Below are 19403 nucleotides of genomic sequence, written 5' to 3' on the forward strand. Positions count from 1 at the left end.
CAGTAACTACATTCAGTTGTGTCATCGGTGGCTGTCGTGTTGATAGGCTGTAATAATACTCTGCTTGTTTACGTCAGGGATAAACTTGGCAAGTAACTTTTGTTTTGACATAAAGCAAGGAATAACAAAAGTACTCACTACAGTTGTCTTCATCTGATCCATCACCGCAGTTATCCACAAGATCACATACCAATAAACTGTCAATACATGCTTTTGTGATTCTGCACCAGAAATGATCAGGACCCTCACARCTTATTGCTGGAGGTGGAAGAGCACAATTTTCAAATGTAATATCATCAATTGCTGAGACACCTTCATAAAAACCCAAACTGATTTTATCAAGTGATAATTGGAAAGGATGTGGAAGGCGTCCAAGCTGAATGAATGCCTTCAACCATTGATTTCCCTGGTTGTAATATATCCTCCAAAGGACAGTAGGCTCCTTCAGCCCATCCACAAGCAATTGCATCTCTGCTGCTCCAACTGACTGTCCATAACTGTAATACCTAAAATGAGAGCAACAAAGTTAAAGGTGCAAATGAGGAGAATGGACCACATCAAGTATACTGGACCAAGATATTTTCTGTTTTAGCCCTGAGAAACATAGGAAGATTACACTGCCGATTCATATTCTGAATATTGATATTGATAGTAGTGCAGGCTTGTGTATGAATCTAAAGCTCATTTGAATAATTTAAGATTATGAGAGAAGCATACTTCATTAAGTTATAATCCTTAACTGAAGAGAGACATTTGCTTTTGTATTAAGCTCACACAGAGTTCACTGCTCACTCAGATGCTTAGTATGTCTCTTTAAAATTTAAATCAATACATAATTGTGAAGTTTCAATAAAGAAAAACAGAACACTTACTGAATGTAAAAAAGTATCTTCAATCTGTGGTAGTTATTGTTAACATGTCACATTTTTACAGCATTTTTGGAGGCTCTCAAAGCATTTTAAAATCATAAATACATAAGTGAGTTTAATAATACTGTATCTAATACAACTTTTTGGAAAAGAACAAGTATAGACTCAAAAGAATGAACAGCAATCATATAACTTAACCAAGAACAGAACAGGAATAGGACCAACAATTCGTAATTTCTAGACATGTTCTAGAAAACAGCAAATAGCAAGATTACCTTCCCTCCACTTTCAAGTCACGAATCTTTGACAAAAAAGACATTTTCTCTATCTATGGCAAATGTACTACTCAGAAACAYTACACTGAACCCTGCACCAAAGCCAGTCTAAACAAATTTATTTAAGCAGTAGTATCAACTTCAACCTCAGTACAAAAATTATGGTTTATTTTTACGTCCCTATTTGCCTACCACAATATCTGTGCGGTCCTGGCAGTAACTGAAATGTCTTTTCTTAGGTATATACGGAAAGGATGGGAAGTGATGCTCCAATTCTTGCAACAGAGCTATCACTTAAAGAAGATATAAACTAATTTTGGGATACTAAGGAAGACTCAGTGAATCTAGTACTAGATTTTTGGATGGCTTTCTATTCTAGAACAAAACTCCCCAACATTTTCAGGCTGACTTATCCAAAGTAGAAAGGTCATCAAAATGACTGTGGTATTTCTCTATGTAAATGCAGACACAATCCTTTAAAATATTTTTGGCCAAAGCACGGCAACAAAGCAGTCTCGTGTTTCAATTCTGCTTTCCAAATGCTTCAGCTTGTTGGTTGTAACGAACACTGTATGATTAAAGAATAAAAAGCAGCAATACTGTGGAGGATGGTGTATACTTCTGCAAACTATAACCTCAGTTGCAGTCCAAGATAAACAATGTGAGATGATCCATAAATTTAAATCCAACTTCTTTCATACCAGAAAGATACTGTGCAACTTGATCCAGTTTGGCTGAACTTTGGGCTTCGTAGTTGAGCAACTTGTGAAATGTTGCTGCTGTTTACCAGAATGAACATAAAATGACCTGTTGAAACAAAACAGAAAATAATCTTTCAGGCTGAAGAAAGAAAGMATTTCTAAAAGTTTCGAAAGAGTTCACAGCCTCCATTTTAAATCTGATTGAAGGGCAGCTATATCTATGCCACTTTTCTCTAAGCCTGATTTGTCATACCTTCAGACTTGTTATAAGTGTGATCCTGTAGAGGAGCTTGTGTCTGAAAATCAGGTGGAAGAGCACTGCTGGAACTTCTTATCCAGTCAAATTCATCTTTATTTACAGTTTCAAGCCAACCACAATTGTCTGTTTCAAAATCACACACAGCAGCTGAAATGAAGAAAGAGACATTTTGCTTTGTCTCTGAACATAACTATCAAATGAGCTTTACAGTATGAAAAGGAAATAAGACATTTCTAACACATCACCAACATCCTAGACAGAAGTCAAGGAAAGAGGTATGAGGAGACAGAGGACAAGATGAGGTATTTGTTTTATAATAGTCGAGACTACTGTCCCACAGGAACAACCAAGCCATCATTATATGCAATCCATTCAGTGAAATAAGGCCTCCACTCTACAGGCACYGCAGCCAAAGTACGCAAAGCAGGCAGAGGGGAGCTGGAAAGGTGCTTCATAAACCTCATGTTGCAAAACAGGAACACAGTGCATACAAAGCAATAACAAGACTTGCGCACATTCTTTTAAGGAATCTATATGACAGCCAGGAAACAAATCCCTTATTTCCTGAATCTTACAAGTACGTTAATGATAATAAAACTCTTCTTCTAGTTATAATACAACTCAAACAAAATGTTAAGTATTATTGAGATATTATCATATTGGTAAAAGTAGACATGTCTGAAACAAAGTCCTGCAGTGACTAAGGTCTAAAACAGAATATTATATAAATATTTATTGYTGGAAGATATGGGAGGTCTTTTTGTTTTTTCTTTATTTTTAAAAACTATTTTTTATTTTTAAATTTAWATATCATTTGTTAGAAAAAATTAAAAAATACTKACCATACAAATTTTTACTTTTAGTTAGAGTTGCTAAAAAGACAAGAACTATTTTATGGATGATTAACCAAAGCATATAAAAATGCACAGCTACTAGTACTGATTCAAAAATATCCCTCCACAAACACAGAAAACCAAATAACGTTTAATAGATCAAAGAAAAGATAAGATGTCTGTATGTACAGTGGATATAGCCCAGTATTACTAATGATAAAATAACATAGGGTAAGTGTGACAAAGAAGAGAAGGATTAAAATTTTTGATGGAATGTTTTGATAGAAGAAAATGAAGACAAAAAATTATTTGCAAATATGCAAGACTTAAGTATCATGGAAAGGACTGAGAATCCACTACCAGAACATAATGATTATGAGATATTGAGAGCTATTTAAGACTACCTTTTTGCTCATTAGAGATTTCAAGAAACACAAGAAACTGTTCCAGATTTCTAGGGGACCAGAAGCACGTAAAATGACAAACTTTGGACACAGATAGATAGACCAAAAGAGGCAAATAAAATAAAAGTTATTTGTGCCCTGATTTCTTGTGTGTGTAACTTTGTAATAGAGACAAAACATAAAAGAGAGGAAACAGCAGACCACGATTTAATTTAAGCATAGATGAATACATTGATATAAAATAAGATTCAACTATTCAATTAAATCTTAAACCAACTGTTTAACATTTAGGGAAGACGTAAAACTAGGGCAAGCTGGTAGATTCTGAGCAAAATGCCTGTGGTTGTGGATGGTGGCTAACGCTTCAATTATCTAATTGTTCAATAACCTCTTTCACTGGTGCTTCTGTTTTAGGCAGATTACAGAGAAAGAAGGGTTGTAGCTTAGGTACCTCTACAGTTTCTTATACATTGAACACACACAAAGAATAAATCTACTTTCTTTTCTAGCACTTTAGTCTCTGTCTTTTTCCTATTTCTTATTTTCTTACCCTCTCTTCTTATACTGTGACTTTCTGTTCCTCATGTATTTGAAGAGTTTACTGCTAATTTTTTACTTATTTTTTTTCTTAAAGCTTTTTCTGGTCATTTTTACTGTGTTTTGCCATTCAAACCACCAAACTAAACAGGGTTTTAGTTTCTGTGATYGTGGGACCCTGTCCCAGATCAACAACTGATGGGAAAAGATGGGATCCACCTCACTAAGCAGGGCATGTGTGTCTTTGCCAACAGGTTGCCCAGTCTGGTAAAGAAAGCTTTAAACTAGGTAGGATRGGGGGAGAAGGGAAGAGTTATAAAGACAGGGTAGTCAGCAAAATGCAGCTCAAATCAGGAGGCCTCCAGCAGGTCCATGCAGCTGGGGATGTGCATATGAGACATGGCTACAGGGGATCCCCTTGCACCCCTCCTGGGAAAGCTGCATGCACAATTACCTCTATGAAATGCCAGTACACYAATGCATGCAGCACGGGGAATAARCAAGAGGAACTGGAGATCAGTGTGCGRTCACAGAGCCATGATCTCATTGCAGTTACAGAGATGTGGTGAGATAACTTGCATGACTGRAATGTCATCATGGRTGGCTATGTGCTTTTTAGGAAGGAAGGTGAGGTGATGGAATTGCTCTTTGTGTGAGAGTACAACTGGAATGTATTGAACTCTGCCTACGGGTGGAGGAAGAGCCAGTYGTGAGCTTATGGGTAAGGATTAAAGGGAAGGCTAACATGGGTGTCACTGTTGTGGGGTGTACTACAGGACATGTGATCAAGAAGAGGAAGTCGATGAGGCCTTCTRCAGACAGCTGAAAGTAGCCCCATGACYGCAGGCCCTGATTCTCATGGAGGACTTCAACCACCCTGACATCTTCTGGAAGGAAAACACAGCTAGACACAGACAGTTGAGAAGGTTCTTGCATAGCACTGGTGATAACTTTTAGCTCCTCCACCACCTGTGTCAAATGAGGAGAGATGTACTGCTGGACCTTGTACTAACAAACAAAGACAGACTGGTTGGAGATACAAAGAATGGGGCAGCCTTGGCTACAGTGACCATGAGATAATGTTGTTCAGGATCCTGTGCAGAGGAAGCAAGGCAATAAGTAGGATCAGAATCCTGGACTTCAGGAGAGCAAACTTTGGACTCTTCAGGGACCTACYTGGAGGAATCCCATGCATCAGGACCCTGGATGGAAGGGCAGTCCAAGAGAGCCGGTTCATATCCAACCATCGCTTCCTCCAAGCTCAAAAGCAGTGCATCCCTATGAGTAAGAAGTCCAGCACGGATGAGCAAGGAGCTCCTGGCAAACTCAGGCAAGAGAAGAAAGTACATAGAATGTGCAAGAGGGGACATGCCATTTGGGAGGATTATAAGAATGTTATCAGAGTATGCAGGAATGTGACGAGGAAGGCTAAGACCCAGTTGGAATTAAATCTGRCAAAGGAYGTCAAAGACAACAAGAAGGGATTCTTYAAAGATATTAGTAGCAAAAGGARGACKRGGGAAAATGTGGGCCTACTGCTRAATGGGGTGGAGACCCTGGTGACARARGATACAGAGAAGGCRGWGTTACTGAATGCCTTCTTTGCTTCAGTCTTCACTGCTAAGGGCRGTCCTTGGGAATCCCAGACCCTCAGAGAAAATCTGGACAAAGCAAGACTTTCTCTTGTTCAAGGAGGATCAGGTGAGAGATCTTTTAGGACCTAATGTCSACAAATCCATGGGCCCTGATGGGATGAACCCATGGGTACTGAGGGAGCTGGCAGATGTCATTGCCAGGCCACTCTCCATCATCTTTGAAAAGTSAAGGAGAACTGGAGAGGTACCTGAGGACTGGAAGAAAGCCAGTGTCGCTCCAGTCTTCAAGAAGGGCCAAAGGGAGGACCCAGGAAGCTACAGGCCGGTCAGCCTCACCTCCATCCCTGGAAAGGTGATGGAACAGCTCGTTCYGGATGTCATCTCCAGGCATACGGAGGAAAAGATCTGATCAGGAGTAGCCAGCATGGATTCACCAAGGGGAAATCCTGCTTAACCAACCTGATAGCCTTCTCTGATGGAATGACTGCTGGGTCATTGGGGGAGAGCAGTGGATGTTGTGTACCTTGACTTCAGCAAGGCTTTTGACACTGTCTCCCATAACATCCTCCTAGAGAAGCTCAGGAAGTGTGGGTTAGGTGAGTGGACAGTGAGGTGGATTGAGAATTGGCTGAAAGGCAGAGCTCAAAGGGTTGTGCTCTGCAGCACAGAGTCTAGGTGGAGGCCTGTAGCCAGCAGTGTCCCCCGGGGGCTCAGTACTAGGTCCAGTCTTGTTCAGCTTCTTCATCAATGATAAAGGGACAGAGTGCCTCCTCAGCAAGTTTGCTGACGATACCAACCCGGGAGGAGTGGCTGAGACACCTGAGGGCTGTGCTGCCATTCAGAGAGACCTGGGCAGGCTGGAGAGCTGAGCAGAGAGGAACCTCATGAAGTTGAACAAGGGCAAGGGCAGGGTACTGCACCTGGGGAAAAAATACCCTAGGCCCCAGTACAAGCTGGGGGCTGACCTTCTAGAGAGCAGCTCTGCAGAGAAGGACCTGGGAGTGCTGGTGGACGATAAGTTGACCATGAGCCAGCAATGTGCCCTTGTGGCCAAGAAGGCCAATGGTCTGCTGGGCTGCACTAGGAGGAGTGTTGCCATCAGGTGGAGGGAGGTGATCCTGCCCCTCTCCTCAGCCCTGGGGAGGCCTCATCTTGAGTATTGTGTCCAATTCTGGGCTCCCCAGGACAAGAGAGACATGGAGCTAGTGGAGAGAGTCCAGCGTAGGGCTACAAAGATGATCAGAGCATCTGCCCTATGAGGAATGGCTGCAAGAGCTGGGCTTGTTTAGCCTAGGGAAGAGAAGACTGAAAGGGGATCTTATCATTGTCTACAAATACCTTGAGGGGGTGTATCAAGGGGATGGGGCCGAACTCTTTTCAGTAGTGCCATGTAATAGGACAAGAGGTAACGGGCAGAAATTGAAACACAGGAAGTTACGCCTGAATATGAGGAAGAACTTTCCTGTGAGACTGGCAGAGCACTGGATCAAGTTGCCCAGAGAGGYTGTGGAATCTCCTTCTCTGGAGATATSCAAAACCTGCCTGGCATGATCCTGTGTAACACACTCTAGATGACCCTGCTGGAGCAAAAGGGTTGGACTAGGTGATCTCCAGAGGTCCCTTCCAACCTCAGCCATTCTATGATTCTGTGAACAGTTTTTGATTTATAAAATCTTGTTTTAAATCTAACAATCCTGTAGAGAAGACAGATATACCAGCCTCCTCAAAGCATGGCTACAGGAAAGAAATGTTCCAGAACAAATTTTTCCACTGCTACTTTCTATGGGAAAATAAATTTCAATAGCTGTGAAACTGTAACAGACCTATTTGCGATTTCAGCCGTGTAGGCTTTTAAAGTAATAGACAAATGTTATAGACAACATGGAGATGCCTCTGAGTTTCACAAATAAAGTGGACAAAGCATACAGAGGGAACAGATTTTGTAATAGACACTAGTGATTTCACTATGCGCTTATGTTTTTAACAGGCTAGTTGCATTACATGTCTCCAAAYACTATGTAACTTAGCTAGATGGCTTACAAAGATCCAGATTTTTACAAGGGGAAAACAAAATATGCAATACTAATCTACTCTAAATCTAAGCTAAATATTTCCCCCCTCAAAAAAAAAAAAAAAAAAAAAAAAAAAAAAAAGAAAAAGAAAAACCTGTCACACATGTTTGCTACAATTTCATTTTCTAATTAGCTATATGAAAATAACCATTACTATGCAACTCTTATTTTTAGGGCAAGTCCGTCCGGTGCAGAGAGGCAGATGTGCAATCTTATAACTAAAGGCAGTTTCATAATAAGAGCATTTTAAAGTGAAACAATGTCCAAAAATACTGTTTTATTAATTCTGACATTTTCTGGAAATCCATTGATTCACATGATACTGTCATTAGTGAATACTTCTCAGGTTCTGGAATGAGTGATTACAGTCTGGGAAATAATCCCAAAATAATAAAAGCCCCCAAAATAATCAGCTGGTGTTTTCTTTTGAAATTCAGCAGATTTCTTTTCCATTCTATAGTGTTAGCTAGTCCAAAGAAAATTCTATTTCTTAAACAATGTCAAAAAATTTCAACAAGAGAAAGTGAGAAAGTTCTGCCCTAGAGGAACCAATTACCTTGGGATGTAGGTCCAAGTCAAATAAAACAAGTGAGTCTTAGCTATTCTCTAATAATCATGTGCTTGGCTTTCTGTCTTCATTGTATAACTGAAGGCAGAAGTTCCTGCCTTTAATGAAGCAAACCAAAAAATAAGATCTCACGGCCGTTACACAGGCCATCTTGATATTTACTCCRTAAGTCTCTGCCACTGGACCTCACACAGTATTTGTTGTCCTAGTCCATAATTAGCAAAGAACTAGACAGGAATAACTAGAAAACATTGAGATATACTTTTTTGCCCAGGTTTTATGTTAAAAAATTGCTGCCAAAAGTAGAAGAGTTAGATTCATGACAGTGTGATTCTGCAGCATTTCTGAAAGTGTATGTCATCTTGGGCAGAAGAGCACTCTTGCCCATTCTGCCATGCCCTTCCTTTCCCCGTTTTACCTGTCCCACAACTCACCTTCTCTTACACGTTACCTCAGTCCTAGTCTCACTGGAAAGCTGAGCTGGTCTTTCCTCCTCCACTTCTCGTGTCTTTGCATGACTGTTTCCTCACATTGCTCCTTGCTCCTGTTCTTTCTGTGTCATTTCAGTTCTCTGCCTCATACTGCCAYGCTTTATCCCATTCCCTCCCAAGGCATCCGCTGACCATCCTGCCACATTCATATTCCTTTTTTTCATTTCCTTGTTTTATTCTCTCTTCTCTAGCTTTTTATCCTTTATTACTGTATCTCTCATGGTGCTGTATCACTGGCTCTTTGACCAACTGGTCTTATCCACAGGCAGCCTGACTCCTTCCCTCCCGGCTTTCCTTCCCCCCTGCTTCCTTCTCTCCTACACCAGTAAGCTCCAGCACGGTAACCTCTGCTGCCGTTCCTCCACCTCCATAGCCAAAGGTGATTTCCAGTCMCTATAGACTGTATTTTACTGCCATCTCTTCCCCATTTACTTCCYCAGATCCTAGTCTTAATGTATCCTGCATATGCAGCTCCAGTCTTGGGTCCCTTCTCCAATTCAGAAGATAACAGTCTCAATTTCCCTCCTTGAACATAACCAAACCCATCTCTCAGCAMTGAATACTATTCCTGGCCTCATCTTCTAAAAGAAGTGATCTGTTTTGGTTGATATAAAGGACTAGTTAAGCATCTGAGTCAGATACTTGTCATGGAAGATTTTGACTCTTAAGACCCAATTTTGGAAGAGTTACTTTACAACCAAAAATGCCATTACATAAGAAAAAGTATACTTCAGCAAGATTAGTAACGGACAATATTGTGMACATCTCTTATATTACTAAGGAAATTATTATATTTTTATAAAYGTAGCCTTTAAATCCCAATAGTGCTGACAGTTAAATAATTAAGCCTCATTTTTTTAAAAAAAAAGCAATACATGTACCATTCTTTTTATCTGTCTTCTAAGTAATATTATCCTACATAAAACTCTGTGCTAATATACAAATTACTTCCAATATATTAATTATTTCATTTAAGAGTGTATAGTGCAGTAGATTGTACATGGTAGAGATAATAACTATGAAATATATTTTTTATAATTGTATACTATAGGTATAYATTTGTGTCCTAATGTATATTACTTCACATATGTATCCAATACTGTAATTATTGCTATTACATATTGATATATAACTTCATACATACACTTCTGTATATATATGTACCTACAATATTTTGATGTTCAGAGACARTACCAAACCTGATAATCCACACTGTAAGCAGAGAGAAAAGAAACAAAAGACAGAGCATAGAGAAGTGGAAAATACTGCCAAGAGTCAGACAATTAGAATATCCAWTTTCCTTCCAGCTGAGTCTTGTTCACTATACCATCATCATCTTTCTGTGATTGAAAAAGTGAGCTTTTAGACTGCACCAAAAGCATACGCTGCAGACTTTAGAAATGATACTGTACCTTCACATTGCAGAGCAGGAGCACACAATGTGATAGATATGTTAGGTCACTGCTTGTAAGTCTGCAGTTTGAAAGAGGCAGTCACTTCTYTCTTCTGCCTTAATGCATGGAAGTCATACATAATAGTTTTATAGCTACTGTAAATTCTTTAGCTGTAGAAGGAAAGCTGTATACTAATAGCAATGAGTAGTGGTACTCAAGAAGGAGAAGATTTAAAAACTTATATTTTATATTGTTTTCACTTTTCTCAACAAGTCCAAAAAATTCTAAYGATTTTTTAGTTTGGGATGTATACTTTTGTACAATGAAAYTAGGATCCAGGAAACAAAATCTACATATATAAGTAATGTCTAAGATAAAGTGTAAATAATTACTAGATAATAATTATTTTTAGWATTACATCACTGCAATAGAACAAGATCATTTAAGTACAGTTTCATGAACMCTTCAGTGAACACACAAGCCATATAGTGCCGGATTACTTTCAATATACCATCAGGTCTTGACTACTGGTACTTTACATAAATGTGGCATAAAATTATTCTCCTCAAAATTTGGTGGGAAAGACAGAATGCAACARAGCTGAAAGATTCCCAGGGATTAGATCAAAATGGGAAGCTGCAAAAAGAAACCTGGCATTAACTAAATTTAAAARGAATGAGRAAAAATGACTGAAAAAAAGAGAAGTTTGCATCCGATTGCATAAATCTATATACTAGAATATAGAAACTAATGGTATGAGACATAGCTTCCAGCGAGAACCAGGAACTAAAAAACAGCCACACTTTGCAGCTACATAGGGAAGACACTCAGAGAACCGGAGACCTTCAACAGAGTTTTTCCAGTTCTGACRGATGAAAGAGCTCATTTATGAGGTAACAAAAATCAGGGACTGATGCCATGAGAAAATTACAGAGAGACTCTTCTTGATCAGTGGACTTAGATAGACACAAGCATCTAAGGGAATAATCTTGCTGGAATAAATGATAACAAAAAGCTTTAAATTAAAAATATTTGGAAAACCCATTTTACATCCTTTTAATCTCCTTGTCTAATTCTCATACTGGGAGGAAAAAAGTCACATCAACAAGGTTAAGGAGAATACAATCACCAGCAGATAAATAGCATAGAAATAAATATTAATATTAATGAAGGGAACAAAGTAATCATAAATGATGAGGTCAACAAAATATCTGTACTTAGTCAAGCTAAAAAATGAGGAAAAATAACTGAAAAAAAGAGATGTTTGCATCCAGTTGCATGAATCTATTCACCAAAATGTAAAAACAAATGGTACAAGGCATAGAACTGGATTTAACAGGATGACAGAAATAAGGTGGAACTACTATTGTGACTGGAATGCTGTATTTGGTGGATAACAAGAGACTGAATAAATATGGAGATGGTGAAATATCATTGTACAATATAAATACATTTAAATTACTTTGGAAATACACAGGTGCACAAATAAAACAAAACACAAATAAAACAAAATTGATTTGGATCAGAATCAATTTGTAGAAGAATGATAAGAGAAGTCTTGTTGCTACAGACCACCAGACTAACATGTGGAAAGTTGAGTTTATTGCTTGGGAACAATCAACATGCTAAACTACCTGCAGAGACATTTTCGTACCTATGTTCTGCTTCCCACACTCAAACTGCAGTGCTAGCACACACCGAGCAAGCTCATGTGCTTCTGTATTCAGGACGCAGAATGCTGCTTCATATCAGCAGCACGGCAACAATTTATGAGTAGACAACAATATATTTATAGCAAAGCCAATTGTAAATATGCTTATAATGGCTCCATAGTTCTACTGTTAGCATGACATTGCTAATGCCATGGAGACTTGGGTAAGATAAAAGGATCTACAGTTACATAATTAGAAAGAGAATAAAGAAAGAGAAAATGAGTTGCCATATAGGAAGCCTGTGATTAAGGATAATATAGGTATAATTAAGCACCTAACTGAACATTTGCCTTTGTTTTCGGGAAGGGTATAATGTCAAAATGGAAACACAGACTGAATAGCTAAATGGAGAGAGCGTGACTGTATCCGAAGTGGAAACTTCCAAGATTTTACTTGTTTTGATTAAAGATTCAATTGCCATCCCAGAACAGTGAAAGAGATTTTGCATGAAACTATAAGTCTATTAGCAATGTTTTTAATTAAAAGARGTGTTATTATTTGATCAGAGAACAGAAATCACAGTACTTGAATTYAAGAGTAGTAATGGGATAGTAATCCAGACAAATTTTGGCAATTATAACCAAATAACAAATGCTTCAACAYCTTTTGAAAAAAAGAATTAAAATACAAAGTAAACAAAAAAGGGCTAGACTGTTTACCAGGTTACTAGACTAGGTTTACTGATAACAAATTGTGCCATTACTTGAAGACTGATTTCCTAGATATGGGAAAAGTAATAGATCTGCCTGGTCTTTAGCAATATGGTACTGTGCCATGCAGATTTTATGCATGCATGCACATGTTTAAGAGATAGAGTTACTACAAGAGCTGCAAAGAATATAAAGTTGCATTGGAAAAGAAGCTATTTGGCTGGAAGGAGATCACCATGGAGTTCTTTACAGAATGTTGAATTGATAAGCAAATGATGAAGAAGAGCTGGCATATTTCCAGAAGAGACTAAAGAAAGAAAATAATAGCTTAAGYATATTCCTGTACATCGTAAGGAGGAAAAAAAAAATGGGCTTCTCATGGGATACTTCAAACTGACTAGTACACACAAATTTTTATACTAAATCTCTTTAGAATTCCTTAAAAAACATTGCAACTGTTGTGTGCTGTTAGAAGCTGTTAAATATACCACAGAAGAAGTCCTAGTCCAGTTTATCCAGTATATTCTATTCTACATTCAACTTCTTAATGAATAGAGAAGCTTGTTTACATAATTAAAAGCTTTGCCTGTTTGAGGCAAGTGATCATGATTTGAATACATTTATTAAAAGTAAACAGAACACATTGGCTGAGAGTAAAAACAGTGGAAGTAACTGTTGAAACAATTCACAAGATGGCCTGTGAGTTTTGCTCAAAAAGTTTTAGGGTCCACAAATTTCAAAACATTAAGAGGTACTAGTTTAAAAGTGCGCTTTGGCAAAGTTTGTTGAAAACCTTTAAACTGGGCATTAACAGTGCAGAAGAAACAGAAGTACTYAATATAGTACTTTTGTATGTTTTGGGCAAAGGCTGGATGATTTATTCGTACATAACAATGGGAACTGTTTTCCAGCAACTGAAAGAAGAGTATGGTCAATAAGTCACTGAACTAACGTATTTATAAAAATTTGCTGACCAGCAAAAGGGAATTTTAAAGGCCTGGCCTCACCGAAAATTTACAGCAACATTCATGACTCACAAAACATCAGAGAAAGTCCAGAGGACAGAAGAGATAATATTAAGCTTTTGGTATAAATTATGCAGGGTGTCAGACTGGGTTATTACAATTTTATCCTGCAATTCTTACTTCAGAATCTTTTGACTTTTTCTTTTTGGTACTTGGAATCCAGAGGTTCCAAATCTCATAAAGGTTCATCTGTTTTTATAGATAAATGTAATTATCTCATTCTGCTCAAATTGAGTATTATTAATTCTCCTCAGTCAATCCAGGATGTGGATCTGAGCATCATAACGATGCATTTTAGAAAACACTCAAAACACCCCCAGATGAAATTGAGGACTATCTAGTGCATGTTTGTGATCTGTTACTTTTGAACTTTTAAGGATACCATATCTTGTTTTCCTTGTTTTCAAAACAAGCTAAATAAGCAAAACAAAAACATTATGCTCACCACTGGTCTCATTCATCTAGTTATCTAGTCTTTTCTGTAATATTTCCCTCCCTARTATCTTGCATTAAGATAAGAGTACCTACATGGTCTTATATTCTAAGATACAGACTGCCTGATCAGGAAGAAGTAAATGAGACCTTCTTCAGACAGCTGGAAGAAGCAAGCTCTAGTCCTCATGGGGGACTTCAACCACRTCAACATAGCCCAGACAGGAAATCTTGACACAGTCTAAATTGTGTCTGCGACCATATTTGTGCACAACTGCTTTATTTACCAATCCTGCTCTGGAACCATCGTGCTAAAATCAGGCACGCAAAACACACAAAGTTTGAGCATGAGTCTGTGACCACAGCATCCGTAACATTTTCAATCTCTTAGATGCAATTGAAGGATCRTTAACTTTTTAAAAGAGGTATCTTAAACAGTAATGCCACACAATTTCTGAATTTGCATACATGAACTATATTTTCCTCTCATTTCATCAGCTTTTTTTTTTTTAATGTGAATGGGAGTGTGTGCAAGATCTTGTGATTTACTTTATAGTGGCTTCCTGAATCGGATTCCGGGATAYCACAGATTAGACCCTTATTCAGTATAACATTGCACTTAATATTTARCACCTTAACAGTTATAAAATAAAATATTATATTTTAAGCAACTCTTACCAGGAAATAATAAATCAGTCTTATTTTCCTATTTTTAATGATAAAAGGGAAACAGTTGCTACAGTTAAAAAAAGAGAAAAATTAGAATAAGATCAAATTGAAATAACTATTTCTTGAGAGCTATTTCTTTTTAATTAAATGACAACATTTATGAAGTAGTGGAAACCTTGCAAACAGAACAAACAAGCATGCTCACAGGTGGCCTAAACAACATAGCTTATTTTTAGATTTTCTACTTACGGCAGTTGGCTTCATCATAGTTATTTGAACAGTCAGGTGTAAAATCACAAAATTTGTCAGATGAAATACATTCTCCATTCCCACATGAAAGAAGTCCCAGTGGACAGTAGAAAGATGAAGAATTAGTATCTGCAAACTCTGTTTCCCCTTAAAAAATAGAAAAGAAAATGCATGTAAAAACATATGTATAAAATTGTAAGATGTACGTTTTAGCATCTTTGAATATAACAATGTACAAAGCCTATGGAATCACCTATAAAGTGAGCTGGACTACATCATAATTGCTAGAAAACACAGTTGATACTAAGTTCTGGGGCTCTTAACCAATATATTATTCTTGAAAATATTAAAATATTTGAATGAAAATATATTAAAAACATCTTAGAGGTCTGTGGCCAAGCTCCAGTTCGGAGGAGGGGCTCTGTGTAAAGTCTCTCTCTCAGCCTGCTTTTGATTATGAGGAAAAAAGGCAAGTCTTAAACAAAAATTTTGTGCTATAACTGATTTCAGAAACAATTTCTCCAAGGAAATAAGGGTTTCAGTTCACAGTAAAAATTCCATGAAGCTGAAGTTCTTTTTACACCACTGCTAGCTTGCAACCTTAAACTGTGCATAAGAAAGCACCGCCAATTTTGATGAAGGAAGAAAAAAAAAAAAAAAAAAAAAAAAAAGTTGGATTGTATATGGAGATCAGGGAAACATTAAAAAAGTAAGACTGCAATTTTCTATTATACCTTTAAATTTTCTAATCAAGAAGGAATTCAGTTTTCTGCTGGGTACACCCTATCAGTATTACTGCTAACTTCGTGTATGTCCACCCCATTTCAGAGAAGTAGCCCAGATGCAGCACAAGTCTGACAGAAGGTTGTAGTTACATGTTTTATCCTTCTGCACTTCAAGATTACAGAGGATGGGCACACAGGCAAATTTATTGAGACTGTAACTGCTTAACTGTGTGTTAGGTATTTGACAGCGATGATGAGTGCACGCACTCCTTTGCCCTAAGGAAAATTCAGTGGAATTTGCCCCTCAGTGGAAGACATAAGATAATGAGCTTTTATCTCAGCATCCAAATGTGAATAATGGCAGATGCCACATAGTAAATGCATCTGGAACTTCTCATCACAGCTTACTTCACAGAAGTTCAACTACTTATAGCAGCTAATGTGTAACACAGGATGATAATCTTCATCGTAGGGAATGGGCTTTTTTCTGAGGTCACTGTACTTTCTCGCAGATACTTTGAAGTGGTCAGGTGAGTCCCAGTTTAATAAAACGGATATTTTGAAATATACTTTTCACACTATCAGAATAAAAGGAATTTAAATAATGTTATATAGGATCATATCCTTGGTAGATATGAGCTGGTATAGCTACCAWAGATAAATAAATAAATAAATAAAGTATTAACACTATTAACTTTAATGAGGCAATATAAAGTCCTTTAATTTTGTGTTGGGATTTTACAATCTGCATTGTTGTAGAGTCTAAATAAAATTATGCAGAAACTAGGCTGCCCATCAAACTTTTAAATATTTGTGAACAGAGCTACTCATTCATTGGATTACCACTTTTGAAGAAGCCACAAAGTATCTACGTAGCTAGAAAAATTTCCTGAAAATACATTTCAACAAAACAAAAGAAATTTTCACCACAGTGTTTTGTCCTGCAGGTCTACTGAATGCTACAGTGCTTGCCTTTGCTTTCTTGGCTGATGCTTGAAAGTGGTTTATTCGTAACTTCACATTCCTCTGTTACACTGATATCATCAACAGCAACAGTAGCATTTTTTGATAGAATTGTAGCTTGTAAAATGATCTGTAAATATAAAGAAATAAATAAGCTCATTAAAAATGAAATTATGAAAAGATATATATATATATATATATATATATATTTCTTTATAATTTACTACATCTGTACAGGAAATAAATACTGCCTACAACTAACTCTGATTATCATTAGCCAGCAGAAACTGGTTGAAATTTGAATGCTAAGGCAAAAGTCAGAAATTTACTGCTTAGCTCTCAAAGTCATAATTTCCTTTACAGAAAGTTAGGCAACCCAAATCATCCAGTTTCAGCCAAAAGTGGTAACAACCATCACTACCTGAATGAACTGTTTTCCTGGTGGAACCCTTGGAAATCATACACCTTTCTAAATAAGCTCCTCAGGGTATCCAAATGTGGGAATTTACAACTGCATTTAATTGAGGCATGAGTTGATCCCTGCTATGTCTGCTGAAGTCACAAAGGCATTTGTTGAATTTGTTGAAATCCATGCGGTGTGGTGCATGCATTAAGATTTATTTTGAAACAATATGGAAGATTTTCTGCCAGCTATTAAATTCACTATTGATTTTTCTCATTTCCAGTTTTCTACCTATGAATAAAGCTAAAGATACAACGATATAACAATTTATTTATTTATTTATTTTTACATGTGGTGCTGTTAGTATGAGATCATAAGGATGCATTTGTAAGCAGAAAGAAATATTCTGCAGATCACAAATGGAAGTAAAGTTCAGTCATAACTTACCAGTGACTGAGCTGCTTTCTTTTAGACCGCACAAAATGAAAGGCAAAAATTGGAAWTTTGATTTGCTAAATATTAATGTTTGAAATGCTGATTCCCCCAACAGTTGCAGTCTAAATTTTAGTTAAGTATGGTTTTCTGAGATTATGTAGAAATGAAATTAAACTCAACAGCCGCTAATTGTTTCAGTGATCAATGCTGCAAGTTGAAGTCTAAGGATCTGCACTTATCCTGCCTTTAGTCAACACAATTAGGCCTCCACTTTGATCATAATTTTTTATAGCAAGTCCATTTTTAAATCTAMTGCACAACTCTTGCTTTATTTTTATTATGAAAAGGTAATTCTAATGCGTACAATGCTGAAACAATATTTTTCTTCCTTAATAGGTACATCTGTAGAAAGAACTRAATGAATTCCATTTTATATGAACATTAAAGAATACAAAATTCTCATTTTGTTTTTCATTTATAAAACAAGTTAATTCTAAAGAAGAAATTAGACTAATTGTTTGAAAGTAACAAGAATGTAATTTCTAAATACCTGAAAAGGTAAGTCCTCAGCTACAGTTTCTACAGGTATACTGGCTTTTGTCCACTGCAGCTCAGGCAATCCTGAAATGTCACATAGTTTTTCCAAACTTCCATCCAGGGCAGGTCTCTTAAAGACAGAAAGCTGGGAGTCCTGAGATAACTGATACCAAAATCTCACCTATTGAAAGAATTTTTGATTCATAATTAATAATTTAATTTCCCCACTGCCAAAACTGCAGAATATTCAATACTGACTCACATACTTATTTTGTAAGACAGAACGAGGCACACACCCACAGGCCTAAACACAGCCCTGGCATAGAAGAAACAAATCTATAAAGCTATGGCATKCTGAGGAGCAGTATTATGTCCAAAAGTAAAACCATAATAAAAATAAAAAATATTTTTAAAATCTACTTTCAATTTGTATCTATCAACTGATACATATTGACTGATATGGCCTCTCTTAACTCATTTTTAACTTCATAAGGCCCTAAGAGCATCTCAGAAATAAATTTTATTTGCAAGTACAGAGTACCAGGACAGCTTCAAAAGCATGTTACCCTCAGAACTGTGCCAATTGAGGTATTTGCATCAAAGAAACCTTAAGATCTTCTGTTCCATGAGATCAACCCAAATGACAAATGTTTAAAATAACCTACTGATCTCCTAGAACAAACAGATCCATCAATGTATGGGAAGAAAAAACAATGAGTGTAGGTAGATGAGAGTACACAAACTAGTTTGTCAAGTAGAAAAGGTGGAAAAACAAAAGGACTGACTCTACTATAGCTCGCCTGCAAGGGAGGGATCCCTCCTCCCTACAGGGGGAACAATACAGAGCATACCTGATGCATTAAATTTGTAAAATATTACCTGAGNAAAAAAAAAAAAAAAACAGAACAGCTAATAGAACTGCAGGGAATAAATCTGATTTTCAAAGACTGATTTTTTTTTTTTCCTTCTGGGCCCTTTCCTGCTTTTTTACATAGTAAGAGACTAAAATTTCTTCAGCTGAAAACTCTTCACTTTCCTGCAGAGTCTTGAATTAAAATAGCTGAATTAAAAAGTAAAAAGAGGCCTTTAAACCAGCCTTCCCACCCTCCTATCCTGATTTTCTGTCTTTATATATATACTGAGTATCACACTATATATACACTGTATCTTGAATCCTCACAGCACAGACAAGATGTTTTCTTTATTTTTTTCAGATTACACTGGCTTTTAAACAACAGAGCTGAAGAATGCAGACCATTTTAGGATAACAGCCAAATGAAACTATTGCGTTGTTTTGCAGGGTGACAACAAATACCAGAAAATCTGTCTTCAACCTCAGGACAACCACAGACCTCAGTGAAGCAGATACATGTGTTATCCAACTTTCAGTTAGACAGAATATGTAATCAAGCTCTTCTGTTAGAGTAAGATAGCTAACACAGAGCTAACAGCTCTACAGATCCTGGAAAATAATTATATTAGAGACTAGAACAGTCAAAATAGTCTTGACTCAAGTAATTTTTGCTTAATTTAATCTGTTGTTACACAATAACACAAACTTTCAATCACTAATTCAGGCATAAATGGACACTCATCACCTTTTTT

The 19403-nt window shown here is 37.0% G+C and overlaps 1 protein-coding gene across 2 annotated transcripts in view; it reads right to left on the reverse strand.

Annotated features, from left to right (window-relative positions):
- Window positions 1-19403, reverse strand: part of MALRD1 (MAM and LDL receptor class A domain containing 1) — a 278483-nt gene that overhangs the window by 208063 nt on the left and 51017 nt on the right. Inside the window, exons 12-17 of one of the 2 annotated variants that reach the window (XM_085318262.1) lie at window positions 17812-17979; window positions 16433-16553; window positions 14736-14882; window positions 2099-2251; window positions 1846-1951; window positions 139-506 (exon numbers count right to left, since the gene is read on the reverse strand). In XM_085318262.1, the coding sequence (XP_085174388.1) occupies window positions 139-506; window positions 1846-1951; window positions 2099-2251; window positions 14736-14882; window positions 16433-16553; window positions 17812-17979 (1063 nt within the window). The remainder of the gene's footprint in view (window positions 1-138; window positions 507-1845; window positions 1952-2098; window positions 2252-14735; window positions 14883-16432; window positions 16554-17811; window positions 17980-19403) is intronic. The other variant, XM_085318263.1, reaches the window with a different exon arrangement.

This window comes from Rhea americana, unplaced genomic scaffold (assembly GCF_003343005.1).
Source record: "Rhea americana isolate MKP2758 unplaced genomic scaffold, rheAme1 scaffold_53, whole genome shotgun sequence".
Lineage (NCBI taxonomy): Eukaryota > Metazoa > Chordata > Aves > Rheiformes > Rheidae > Rhea > Rhea americana.